Raw genomic sequence first — 13689 nt, 5'->3', positions numbered from 1 at the left:
TTTCATAGTCAAAATTTCATTAATGTTTTGTGTTTAAAAAAAAAAAAAGTGTTTTATGGATACAGTTCTACTTTCTTAAATGGGAAGACATTTTAGGGTAGCCTTGCAGATATTTTGTAAGACAAACTCTTACAGCTTTCTGTAGTTATAGTGGTGGTATAAAAAGAAAAAAAAAGACTCTCAATTTCATGTCCTTGAAGCACGACTTTTAGTTCTGTAACAAAACAGTCCAGGCTTCTGCATCTATTGCTGGCATTTTATATACTGCCTAAAATGCATGACCTGAATTCAGCTGCTGGATAAGTAAAAGTGATAGAGGTCTGAATAAGCTTTGAGTTCCTAATCTGTATCTATGTGTTGGTTTCTCACTGTGAGGAACTGGAAACAATAGCAGTTAAATGAGTTGGGAGAACTTAGTTTGCTCAGTTTCCTGTACCTTTGTTCTCAATTTCATTATTCATTCAACCATAAAGGTGAAAATATGACTGAGAGGAGGATTGCAAGATAAATGGTTCAACTTAATCTGTCCTGTTTTACTGATAAGCAGTCATACTGCGAGTTGACAATATACTTGAACAAAATTAACTGGCATGGTATTCACACTTCAAACGTTATTTTCAAAGAGAAGGTAGGAAGAGCAGTTGAACAGTAAGCTGTTGCCCACGTGTATGTGCATCTTAAATACCTTATTGGAGCCTTTCCAACATCTGAAATCTGGGTTAGTTTTCTGCCTTCCTTATTACATGATGGAATGATAGTTTTTCTTCTCAGCCAGGAGTGCTCCCCAAGTGATTAGTAACTTGGGTTTTGAAGTAAAGCTAACTAAAGATGGAGGTGGCCCAGAAAACTGAGATGACAGATGTGATGATGGGAGAATATTACTGTCTCTTTTGCTGCTATATGTTATTAGCAAGCAAGAATGTCAGAGCGTATTTGCTGTCCATACACCCATCTACAACAGATCGGTGTCTGGCCTGGTAGGGGAAGTACATAGGAAGCCAGTGTCTGCTGCTGCAAATCTGGAGGAGTTTAGGTTTCTCTTTTTTCCAGGAGTTTCCAACTGCCTGAATTCATTCTATGGCTTCCAGGATCACTTTATACCTAATTCTGCTAATATCTGTGGGAGAAAAATCCATCTCACTTGGAATAGTAGATTATGGCTAAGAGAAATGGGTGTCAAAGAATTCTCTAGACAGCCAGATAAACTCATTGATTAGAGGTAGAATAGCCCAATCTTTGTAAAATCTTACAGGCATAACCAAGATTTCCCATCTTCTGTGTGATTCCATCAAGCTTTTCAGTATGTCCTTTGGGGCACTGAGTTTGGATTTACACAGCTGAGAAGACTGCAGATCTTTGCCATCTGTTCATTTAAAATGTCTAAGCTAGTATGACTTTTTCTTACTCTCTGTGAATTAAGTACTGTAGCCTCTACATTACTGCTTTAAAAATACTTTCCTAGGCTGGTATACCAGATCCACCAAACATGTCTGAAGAATTAATCCGAATGAAAGCTAAAGAACGTCACTTTCTGGAACAATTATTGGATGGAAAAAAACTGGAAAACTATAAAATTCCAGTACCAATCAAAGCAGAGCTCAGAAAATATCAGCAGGTAATAACTTATACTTTTATTTTAAAAAGCAGTATGTTCCAGTCTGATACGATTTTATGGAAGGGTAGGAGTTGTTTGGGTGCTAGGGTATTTTGCTTGTGGGTTGAGGGGGGGGGGGGTGTTTTGTTTTTAGCTGTGCAGTATGTATCTTGTGTTCCTGGGTAAGGAAGAGCAAATCAAATAATGCGTACCATTTATACAGTTCTTCTTTTCATGGTATAGTTTTTTCCCCTCTCTCATCTTTCTCAGGGAATGGCCAATGGGCTGTGACTTGCTTAGACTGTAGCTGCTCTCCACTGCAAAGTCAGGTCCCCTTGTGCTATTCAGCCACTTCTGTTTCTTCCTTTATTCCCCTCTGTTTTGAGTGAAGGGGCTGTAATGGATGCATTTATGATAGGAAACAAGCTTCTAGTTTGGCAGTGATGCATGATAGAACATACAGCTGTTTGAACTGAAGATGAACTAGCCAAAAGCCAGTTCTTCTGAAGTGCTCTTTCTGTTTTCCAATTTCAGGATGGAGTGAACTGGCTGGCATTTCTCAATAAATACAAACTTCATGGAATTCTTTGTGATGACATGGGCTTAGGGAAAACTTTACAGTCCATTTGCATTCTTGCAGGTGATCATTGCCTCAGGTAAGTGTAAACAAATAGCATTCTATCTTAAAGATACTCTATGAAAAACAATTTTTTTCAAACTTGTTTTTATATTCTTTAAGGGCTCAGGAATATGCAAGAACAAAACTGGTGGACAGTGTCCCTCTTCCCTCCTTGGTGGTGTGCCCTCCTACACTCACAGGACACTGGGTGGATGAAGTGGGCAAATTTTGCTCAAAAGAATATCTTAATCCTTTGCATTATACAGGACCTCCTACTGAGAGAGCAAGGTAGTGTATTTTGCATTTATGACTTGGGTAGAGTAAAATACAACACAATTTTGCAATTCACTTTACTGCTACTACTGAAGCATAGTTTGTGGCATGGTAAACCTTGTGATGGTACCTTTAAAATCTGAAATAATAACACATGTAAGGGACGTTTTAGTTATCTCCTCTGTTTTATTTTTTCTTAAGATTACAGCACCAGGTGAAAAGACACAATCTCATAGTGGCCTCATACGATGTTGTAAGAAATGACATTGACTTCTTCAGGTAAGAATTAGTTTGTTTTCTGAGGTTTTTAATAGCTTAGAATTTTAAATGGTACTTAAGTCTCTATTCTTCTTTTCCAGAAATATTAAGTTTAATTACTGCATTCTTGATGAAGGCCATGTAATAAAAAATGGAAAAACGAAACTGTCAAAAGCAGTAAAACAGCTGACTGCCAATTACAGGATTATTCTTTCTGGGACACCAATCCAGGTAACTGCTTCTCTTTTCCTAAGGAGTTGGGTGAGTGGTAGAAAACAAGTGAGACAGATATATTTTGCAGTCTGATTGTGCTTTTTATTAGTTGTCTTGTTTGAAAGTATATATGTTTTATTAAAAAAAAAAAAAAAAAGCCTTTCACTGCTAAATACTTGAAACTGCATCTTTTTCCTTTCCTAGTATACCCGTGTATCAGGGAATAGGTGCAGAATCCATGGTACTAATGAGAGCTCAAAAGTTGGCAACAAGACTTTCTCTACCACTTGTTCTATAAGCAGCAGGCAGGGAAGGGAAACCCAGACTTCGGGCTTTCTCCTAATGACTTGTTTGTGGAGTATCTGTCTAAGGCCACTCATGTCTCCTGGGGTTTGTTGTTGACTGTGGCTTAATACATCAGACGCAGTAGAAAGTCTTATGTGCCGAAGTGTAGGTGCAGGTCTTCTGTAACATAGTTTGATGAAAAAGCCACCAATTTCCAAGAGCTCGAAAGTACATAGAAGTGTTCTGTTTGTAGTTTTATAGGCAGTGTTAAATAGTTAAAAAAGCATGGAAATGCTCGTGATAACTTGTAACAACTTGTTACTTCTGAAAATAATTTAAACAAATGTTTCGTCTATGTCAGAACAACGTCTTAGAGTTGTGGTCGTTGTTTGACTTCCTCATGCCGGGATTTTTGGGTACTGAACGCCAATTTGCAGCTCGTTATGGCAAACCAATACTGGCAAGTAGAGATGCCCGAAGCTCCAGTCGAGAGCAAGAGGCTGGTAAGGATCAAATATTCAATTTTCATTTTGTTTTCTTTCCTTAAATGAGAATTGCACATGAAAAGAGAAAGTGTGATCAGTTCCAGTGTAAGAAATAGGAGGTGAGAGGCGGACATTTCAAATTTTTTTCCCTAAAATGCAGCTTCCATTGTCTCTTCCAGGGGTTCTTGCAATGGAAGCACTGCACCGCCAGGTTCTGCCATTCCTCCTAAGGAGGATGAAAGAGGATGTACTGCAGGATCTTCCACCCAAAATTATTCAAGATTATTACTGTATTCTCAGTCCTCTGCAGGTATGCTTAAAAAGTGGCTGGAAGCTTAGTGTTTTCAGCACAGTTATGACCACAAAGGAACCACATCTGTATTCCTGGGTCAATCTGATGTCACCTCTGACATTCTTTGGGACCACGGGACTGACAGGTTTTTTGTGGTATGTGTTTTAAAACTAATATCAGTCCACTTACAATAGAGTATTTCTTTAGCTTAATTTCTGGCATCGTCCTATAATAATATCTTTCCAAGATGAAAGAAAATTGCAAGAGATTGCACCGTTAATATTGATCATGTGCTCTGTGTATGCTTTTCTTGATTTATGGTAATTCAGAACTTTAACTTGGAACTAAAATAAAAAAATGGCTGTTTGTCGTATTTCTGTCTAAGAAAACATACTCATTCTCTTGTCTGCTGTGCAGGTTCAGCTTTATGAAGATTTTGCCAAGTCTCGTGCCAAATGTGATATTGATGAAACAGTTTCTTCAATTTCACTGAATGAAGAAACTGAAAAACCAAAGCTTAAAGCTACAGGTCATGTGTTTCAGGTACAGATGTCATTTTAATTTTACTACCTACTTCATTTATCTCTCATTACTATTTCTAGGTTAATAAAAATTGAAAATCAAAATAGTTAACTTGTACATTTATGGCCATATGATCCAGGTAAAATATTTAGCGTTTGGATCAGACTGCCTGGAAGTGATGTACAGCTATTATGCTTTAATTATGTTCTTGGGTTTTAAGTAATATAAAACTCTCTTACTTCTTAATATGTTGTGTTTAACTGGTGTTCAGGTGTTTATGGATCTTGGATACTACTTTTGATTAAGAACTGATTACCAGAAGTGCAAAACCTCGAAAAGAGAGGGAACTAATTTTGGTTTTATTAGTTACAGTACAAAATGAAGATGCTAAACCGTGAACAAAATAAGTTAACTTAAGGTTAGATCTGAATTTATGAAGGTTCATGATCTGACAGAATTGCAGGTTAAGTCTTGGCTACTTGGAAACAATCATTCTCAAAGCTTCTGCACAGCTCCCAAACCCAGCTACTGTATCCCACACTCAACATGCAGGTGTAGGAAATGGTTGTATTACTTTTCCTGCACCAGGAACCAAGATCATTATGCACTTAACAGTTACTTGATACAGTTCGAAATACTGGTCTAGTTAACATAAATGTGTAACGTTATTGTAATGAAAATACATCCTGAAGTCCAAATTGTGGAATGTAGCTGAGTGGCCTCTATAATCAATTTTGTTCATAATTTTTCTGTAACTACATTATTACTAACTATTTCTTTGAACTTCATTTCCTAAACAATTCAAGGCACTGCAATACTTAAGGAAGCTATGCAACCATCCAGCATTAGTGTTAACAACCCAGCACCCAGAATATAAAAGAATTACAGAGCAACTCGCAACTCATAGCTCATCCCTTCGAGACATCCAACATGCACCTAAGCTGTCTGCTTTAAAACAAGTAAGTAGAAGTGCATGTTGTGCCTTAATTTCCTAAATGTGTCTTTACTGATGTTACAATTTAAAAAGTTTGACTTCATCAATATGAAAATTATCTTCAAGCTTCAGTTAAGTATCAAATGAAATAGAATACAAGGGTTTTTTAGACATATGTCCTGTTTTTCCTGTTTAATTCGAGGGGGAAGGGGAAGCACGAGCTTGCTTCAAGTTGATGTTTACAGAATTTTTGCTGCTTTGCCAAAAAACTTACTTTTATTCTGTTTCTTACTCCTACCCCTCTTATTACAGAAAAACATTTATTATATAGGAGGCTGTTAGCTCCAAAATGTTAGATTGCAATACAAACTTAAGTTCTATTTTAAGTAAAACAAAATGAAGAAAGTGACTATTCTGTTGACTCTTTTCACTTAGACAGTAAAGCCAAACTTTGCGTTATCATTTAAGTGACTGCCCCAGACTTCCTCTAAAGTTTGTTTCTCTTATTTCTACTTCTAACAGTTCATCAATGTCAATGTTTACATGAGATCTACTGTCATTTTGATGATATGCTTTAATGCTCTTTTATTTTAAGCTGCTGCTAGACTGTGGTTTGGGGAATAGTGGATCTTCAGAAAGCGGTACAGAAGCTGTTGTGGCCCAGCACAGAGTACTTATCTTCTGTCAACTTAAAAGCATGCTGGATATAGTGGAGCACGACCTTCTTCGACCTCAGTTACCTTCAGTTACCTATTTACGACTAGATGGCAGCATTCCTGCTGGTCAGAGGCATTCCATTGTTTCCCGGTAAGCATATCCCTTCACAAGCAATATGAGGAACTGTAGTGAGCTATATTATTTATATGGTATGAAATTGTTCTTCAGTCTGCCTCAGACCAGTTGAGGTTCACGAGTTCATCATCTATATAAAATTTACCATACTTAACTTTTTTTGTGTGCGCAGATTTAATAATGACCCATCTATAGATGTTCTTTTGCTCACAACTCATGTTGGTGGACTGGGACTTAACTTAACTGGGGCCGATACAGTAGTATTTGTGGAACATGACTGGAACCCAATGAGAGACCTGCAAGCCATGGATCGGGCACATCGCATTGGGCAGGTGAACAACTCTTTAATTTCCCATAAGATTCTTCCCTTGCTGAACTCCTGTTTTTTGAATTGGGATAAGGTTGTAGCATATGAGAACTGATGTCTGAAAAGGTCCCATTCATACTGCTTCCTTGCAAGTATGCCAGATGAAGTGTGTACTTTCTTATCCTATCCTGAACTTGGTATGCCTTCTAATTCTGTACTATCTGAGCTGCTGAGGGAGGGGCCAGGGAAGAATCGCCCTTCAGGGGAGGAAGAATATTTAACTGAGACAAGAAACTTGAAGGAAAGCCCCCACAGGGTTGTCCTTCTCTGATGCCTGGACAGGAAAAGAGTGACTGCTGTTAGTCTCCCTCTACAGCTGTAAAAAACAGTGAATTCTTAATTTCCTAAGTACAGATGCAGTTGCAGATGCTTCTACTGTATGTCGGCATAGTCTCATTCTTTTAATCTGACATCAGTCAGACTTACTGAGTAAAATTACTGAAGGGTAACTCCAAGCCAAACTGCTTCCAGACTCTCCATGATGAATATAAAAAGTTATGCTGTCTTGAATACCCAAATACCTAAGATTTTTTTATCTTTTTAATTTTTTGTGTGTGTACTTTTTTTTCTCTTTTTTCTTTCAGAAACGTGTTGTTAATGTATATCGCCTGATAACCAGGGGAACTCTGGAGGAAAAGATCATGGGTCTCCAGAAGTTCAAAATGAATATTGCAAATACAGTGATCAGCCAAGAAAACACAAGCCTGCAGAGCATGGGAACAGAACAGCTTCTTGATCTGTTCACTCTTGACAAGGTAAAAAGCGGTTTTACAAATACCTACCAAAAATAGAGTAAGCTTAGGGAAAAGCTTTGCTTTGAAATGTAAAATTTGATCACACGAACACTAGAGGTTGGAATGATGGATAGTAGATAGCTCTTTGAAAAACAGGAGGATGTGCTGTTTCCCCAAAAGAACTGTAAGATTTTGAAGAATTTTGCATATTCCTGAAAATATTACTTGGTATTTTAATTGACTTTTTTTTTTTTGGTGAAGGATGAAAAAACTGAAAAAGCAGATACCTCTACCTCTTCTGGGAAAGCATCAATGAAATCAGTCCTTGAAAACCTTGGAGAACTATGGGATCAAGAACAGTATGACAGTGAATACAGTCTTGAAAACTTTATGCATTCATTAAAGTAACCATCATATATTCATAATTCAACTGCTGCTAGTTCACATTCTTCTGCTGATATTCAGCAAACTTCAAAGCATATATAGTGAACCTTTAGCTTAATGTGTAAATAGACTTACTGAAAGAAGAATCTTGAAAAGAGTGGCACTGAGCAGTGTCACCTGTTTCACTGGGGAGTTACTCTGTCTTAAACATTTGCACTGTATAAAAACTTTAAATGTAAACATCATGAGGTGGTTTGAATTTTACTTGTTCTGAACAGCTACAAATTCTTTCTTGGTAGAAGAATAAATCAAAGCAAGTTTATACATATGTTAACAAGTGTTGCTTCTGTTTGAAGTTAAGTCCACCATTATTTCTTTCTGTATCTATAATAGCTTTGTACAGTTGTTTCAGTGAGTACTTCAGGTTGTTCAGTGTATATTTTTCTTTTAAACACAACTTGCTTTTATGATGTATTAAAGAATAGTTTTCAACTTAAAACTTTTCAGATCATTTCAGGACTTGTATCACCAGAGGCAAAGCCTAGAAGCCTTGAAAGTATTGAATAATTATCTGGCACTAGGTATGTGCACCCACCTTTGTATATTGAGTATAAATATCTTATGCTCTTCAGTCTTTTGACACCATCTTGAGAGAACAGCTGACTTGAACTTTTTAATGTAATGAGCTATATTAAATACAGGTAATGGCCTATTTGAGGCCATGTTTGCATCCTGTTAGCAGGGGTGTACTTTTTTAATTTATCTATAAGGCTAGAGTATAGCCACTTTGAGAGATGCATGTATTCAGTATGTTTCAATCCTATATATTTTTTGTAACTAAAAGAAGAAATGAAATATACAGATAGACATTTTCCAGAAGTAGATTTTACACTGTCTAGGATTCTGAAATCCATGCTAAAGTGACTGTTTACTAAACTGATGCATGATTTAAAGCTTCTTAAAGGAATAGGGAAGACTTTTTTTCTTTAGGAGAAAACATACATAGAGGATACCTACATTCAGTTTGAGGTAATTGAATAGTTTAAATGGTGTAATAAAGATAGTAAGGGACTTATAGCAGTGAGTGAGAATAATATGGCTGTATGTTACGCAGCTTTTTATAAAAGGGAGGCAGTAGTAAAAGTGTGTTTCTAGATGTGCATATGTACCAGTATATGCACTTTTTATAAATATTAAATTATAGATAACTTACAGCAGTTGTCTGGATACATAGAATATATGTATAATATAAAACCTAAGGTTTGTAGCTTGCTGTGTGCTTAAGCATCAGAGCTTAAAAACCACCAGAGACCTCAACTATGTAAAATAAGATTGTTTTAAAACAATATATATAAATCAAGACTGTTCTGCAGCATTGGAGATGAATTTATGTCACATTTCAGTAGTTCTGAACTGCCATATTGTAACTAAATTAGCATTCCATGAAAATAAACAAAACTGGGAATATATAACTTGTATGTTGTTTATGTCCACATTTAAGTTTATTCTGTAGTGAAGACTCACTGTAGCTGACTAGGTGCAAAAACTAATGCTTTGGGAAATTACAGTTGGATTACTAGTAGTATTCTTAGTCATTTCTGCCTTCATACGTAAACATTTCTGTTGTGCTTTCAACTGATAATGCAAGCAGGGGGAGAGATAAGATGGGTTTGGAGTTCTACTGCAGAGAAATTATAATGCTGGAATACTGGGTACTTTTAAGATAGCCTGGAACAGTAATCTGGTGATAGTGTCCAGAAATAATATCTTTGAATAAAGAAACCTCTTATTTAGTCATAAAACACTGTATATGTTTTTCTTCAAGAGCTTTATTAGTTGCAGTGGTAGGAAACAGAGTGGCTCCTGTTGGAAAAGAAATACACAGCCAAAGACTGCTTTAAAGCAGTCATCACATTGAGGTCGCTGTGCAACCATAATACTTGTAGTGATGGCTCTCTTGGATATGACATCAAAAAGATTTCTGCACCTGGAAAATGAGGGGAGCAAAACCTAGAATAATTGTTTCAAGACTATTACATGTACTGACTGATCATAAGTGTTCTGTGAATTAACACTTTCAAAATGAAAACCAGCAGGAACACTGCACCAACTACATACAGAAAAACATTTCCAGTTAGTTACCTTAATACTTAACTATGAGCATTTTTATGTTTTTCAAGCTGGCAGACCATTTACCAGGATCTGGCTTGTTAGTGCATTTTCCTCACTGGATTCATTTACAGCAAAACCCAAGAAAGAAATAAGCTCTTGGAATGCCTCTGACCCGTGTTGACCTGTTTAATGGGTATCCAACTGGACTGGACCAGGATCTGTGCTGAAATAGAAGTGTTTCATTTCTAGGTTAAAATAAAATCTTCAAAGATAGTGCAGGGATGTCAGGTTGTCAGCACCAACAATTTCATTCTAGAGCTCTGCCCCTACTGCAGAGGCTACTTGACAACTGCAAATTCAGTCATTGCAGGCCCCAAAAAAACATGACCTGTGAATGCACGTCCAAGGCTTGATGAATTGTGTGTAATTTGCACTGAATTACTACTCCGTCTCCATTATTTTAATGGCATCAAAAGAACACCAAAGCCATATGTCCAAATTAACGTAGTCCCAGATTCAAAGTCTGCTAATTTGTGAAAACTAAGTACCTCTCACTGGTGGGCTGGAAGAAATACTTTGAAACAACTGTATTCATAATGGTGCTTTTCAACACAATTTTTAAGGATGCTTAAAGTCCTACTTGAAACTAAATGGAAAACTACCTTCTTCAAGTCATGCCTTTTGAAGTGTCTGTTAAACTAAGAATTCAATTTGACAAGTCTGTCTTTCTTCATGCATGGCATCTTTGGAATCCATTTAAGCAGAAAGCTGTTTTTCTGCAAATGTTTTGTTTGTTGGGGGAGGGGGTGGTTGAGTTTGTTGGGTTTGGTTTTTTTTTTTTTTTTCAATCCTGCTCCCTAATGCTTTTGGAGGAGACAGGTGCACCACTGACCTCTCATTAAAAAAACTGGATGGCTGTCCAGCTGAATCAAGTGAGAGGCTGGTTTTCAGAATCTGCAGCTTCTGCAGAGATGGAAAAGTCCAAGATCCTGTGAAAAAAGGACCAGATCTACTGCTTAGCACAAACAGGGCTGAGTTTACACCGACTAAAAAGTTGCCACTCTAAATCCATTTTACTGGATACATATGTGTGTGTGTGTGTGTGTGTGTGTGAAAGACTAAAAAAACTCTTTATGCTAAACTGCCAAATCTTGAATATTTTAAATGGAAGAAACAAAGCACTTAACAGCATATACCACTAGGGAACACAGACATGGATTTAAGAACCTTCTTAGGCTATCTTTCCCTTTCCTTCCCCCAAATCTTAAAGAGTCACTCAAAACCTGTGCTGCTTTCTTAGCTTGTATTGTATCAATAGCTAACTCAGTGGTTGGGTGTCTGTCATTATGTCATGGTTGTCTGCGTGTCTGACAATGACCTGTAGTTAGTTTCTTTTAAATTCAGACAAGATTTGCTAAGTTGTAAGAGCAGAATTCCACATACAAAAGGAAAATGTTTGCTCTTCTATTTACCTTTTTAGATGATGGAAGGAAGTCAGTCCAGAGAGCAGTAACTTCAATGCCATAAATTCAGACTCAGGTACAAAAACTGCAGCAAAAGTAGAGAGGGGTGAAGTGCAGATATGGGGAGAAAGAATAATAATCCTGCCAAAGGGCTGTTCTAGGAACGTGGCAAATTGAACTAATCTTTAATTTACTCAGAGGCTCAGAAATAGCTGAGCTATCAACACGCTGGCCACGTCTCCAATGCACTCTGGGTCCTGGGGCTTTTGCAGGGTGATGCTGCGCTGTCCATGCCAAGTCTGTGCCTGCCAGATATTTCCCATATGTCAGAGTCATTACATTTCATAGTCTATGCAGGCTGGCTGCTTAGATATTCCTTCAAGAAAACAGGAATACTTATCAGTATACTGGCAGCAAGTGATTTGAGTGGTAGCTGTGGTATGCTTTCTACTACTGTTTCTCTGTTATTTCTCTTTGAATAAATACTGTTTTCTGCAGATACACTTTTATGTATTCTGACCCTGTTTCACATGACTCATGCTGCACTTGTGGCGATTTAATTATCAATCACAGCCTAGCATCCCAGAAATAAAGACTTCAAGTAGAAATCTGTTAGAAGCCAAGGAAATGGCTACTGCAGATGTTCAAATCTAATTGCTTTTGCAAGTTAGTAAAGAGAACTTGAAAAAGTCAGTTGAATTGTGCACAATCTCTGCCACAGCCAGAGAAGGAAGCCATTAAAAAGACATCAACCCCTAGAAAACAATGCAATCTGCTTCCTGCCTCTCAATCAGAGCTGTTTCACGTAGGAGAAAACGGACGTCTGACTCTGCTACCAAAACAGTGTGGTTTTAGGAAAATGCTGCCCCCATCTCCACTTAGTCCAAATTATAAAACACTTCTGAGACATTTGCAACTGTTCAACTTTGGTGCCTCTATCTTACAAGTATCATCACTCACGGACCACAGCAATCTTGCTAATCAAACTACAAGTACTGACATGTTATTTCCTGTTCATTGGAATCTTTGGGTACACCTATATAAACATTGTTCCTATTTGTGCATAGTGTCAAAATACTGCTCATACTCATTCTCCTAGGAGAATGTATTTTAAGAGGTTGCAGGCAAAAGCGTGATGCGCACTAACCAAACCAACAGTCAGTGCCAGCCCATCAGTATTTGTTTACGATCAATTTAACGCTCACCCACTCAGGCATCATATCAGTTAAATTATCAGTTCATCTGCAAGCCTGAAAGGAAAATGTGGCAGAATTCAAAGTTGATACTTCTGTTGATACCTCCTTTGCTGCCCTGTGAAGAGCTGCAAGATGTGATCGGCATTTCAGGCTTCTCAGGGCCGGCGCAGTCAGCAGTGGTTAATTATTGTTTATAAAATGCAGAACTGTGTGTTCTCGCAGTTACAAGTTACATCACTCTTTGGCTGTGCCTATTATTTCCTAGTCAAAGAGCAAGGCAGCAAACAAAGCAAGAAAAGTGGGGAAAAAAATAAATACTGTGACAGTTCACATGGGCTGTGTGGCATAAGGGGAAGCAAAGGAGGAGGAAGGGACGTGACATGCACTTGCCATCCGCCCATCTTCCAAGACACATTTTGGTTTATTTCTCCCAAGTTCCTACCCTTCGGTATTTTTTTGCCTCCAATACAGACGTGGTCAGAGATCCTGAAGCCAGCAGAGAACCACTGTAGAGAAGATTGGAATGCCTTACCCCTGGGGGCCCCGTGAGCCATAGTCCCCTTCCCTCTTGGGCAGGAAGAGTAGCTCCAAGCCCCGGCGCAGGCGCCTGGTGAGCCACCACCAAATGAGATGCAAGTGTAAAGGAAGCTTAAACGGCGACAGCTTTTTCTTGCATCTGCACGGAAACCTGCAGAAACCACACCACTTATACACGGCCTGCAAGGCCCGCGGCCGGCTGTGAGGGTGCAGCAGGCAGGGCTGCCATCATCCCTCCTCCACCCCTCCTGCTCCAGCGAAAACAAAAGCAGCCATAGAGCAAAAGGCCGCAAAGCCGCGGCCTCTCACTCGCCCTCCCCCGGTGCGCCCTGCGGCCCTCGCAGGCGGAAGCACGAGCCGGCACCGGGGAGGGGGCCCGCGGCCGTCCGGTTCCGTTGGGCGGCACGCGCAGCCCGCCCTGCCTGTTGATCCTTCCAGAAGCCGCCGGCCCCTCTCCGGCCCCGCCGGGTAACGCCGCGTTCCTCAGGGGCAGCGGAGGCACAGGGCAGGGTGCCCCGCCTGGCCCCGCTGCTCTCTGAGGCGCCAGCAGTCACCGCCGCTCGCTGCGAGCTGGCCTCGAACCACCCCAACAAAACCCAAACCACCTCAGAAGCCAGGGCAAGGCGGGT

General features: G+C 39.0%; 1 protein-coding gene and 1 long non-coding RNA gene across 3 annotated transcripts in view; one reads left to right on the top strand and one right to left on the bottom strand.

Moving 5' to 3' along the window:
• Positions 1-9224, top strand: part of BTAF1 (B-TFIID TATA-box binding protein associated factor 1) — a 44708-nt gene extending 35484 nt beyond the window's left edge. Inside the window, exons 26-38 of the mRNA XM_065671952.1 lie at positions 1463-1615; positions 2129-2250; positions 2334-2501; positions 2688-2765; positions 2846-2975; positions 3604-3745; positions 3907-4037; positions 4437-4562; positions 5348-5500; positions 6071-6282; positions 6440-6599; positions 7219-7389; positions 7630-9224. Coding sequence (XP_065528024.1) covers positions 1463-1615; positions 2129-2250; positions 2334-2501; positions 2688-2765; positions 2846-2975; positions 3604-3745; positions 3907-4037; positions 4437-4562; positions 5348-5500; positions 6071-6282; positions 6440-6599; positions 7219-7389; positions 7630-7776 — 1893 coding nt within the window. The 3' untranslated portion in view covers positions 7777-9224. The remainder of the gene's footprint in view (positions 1-1462; positions 1616-2128; positions 2251-2333; positions 2502-2687; positions 2766-2845; positions 2976-3603; positions 3746-3906; positions 4038-4436; positions 4563-5347; positions 5501-6070; positions 6283-6439; positions 6600-7218; positions 7390-7629) is intronic.
• A 339-nt stretch (positions 9225-9563) lies between these two features.
• LOC136010565 (uncharacterized) lies at positions 9564-13479 on the bottom strand. 2 transcript variants are annotated; one of them, XR_010610931.1, is made up of 4 exons: positions 13056-13479; positions 11337-11412; positions 10757-10853; positions 9564-9739 (listed from the first exon to the last, which is right to left on the bottom strand). It is a non-coding gene; the product is annotated as an uncharacterized LOC136010565 (long non-coding RNA). The 2 variants fall into 2 exon arrangements; XR_010610930.1 differs by lacking the exon at positions 13056-13479 and having other exon boundaries at positions 11337-11885.
• Positions 13480-13689: the final 210 nt, after the last annotated feature.

The sequence above is a fragment of the Lathamus discolor genome, chromosome 3 (assembly GCF_037157495.1).
Source record: "Lathamus discolor isolate bLatDis1 chromosome 3, bLatDis1.hap1, whole genome shotgun sequence".
In the NCBI taxonomy this organism is placed as follows: domain Eukaryota; kingdom Metazoa; phylum Chordata; class Aves; order Psittaciformes; family Psittacidae; genus Lathamus; species Lathamus discolor.
The sequence above is the reverse complement of the archived record's forward strand: the minus strand, read 5'-3'. Positions and strand labels throughout refer to the sequence as shown.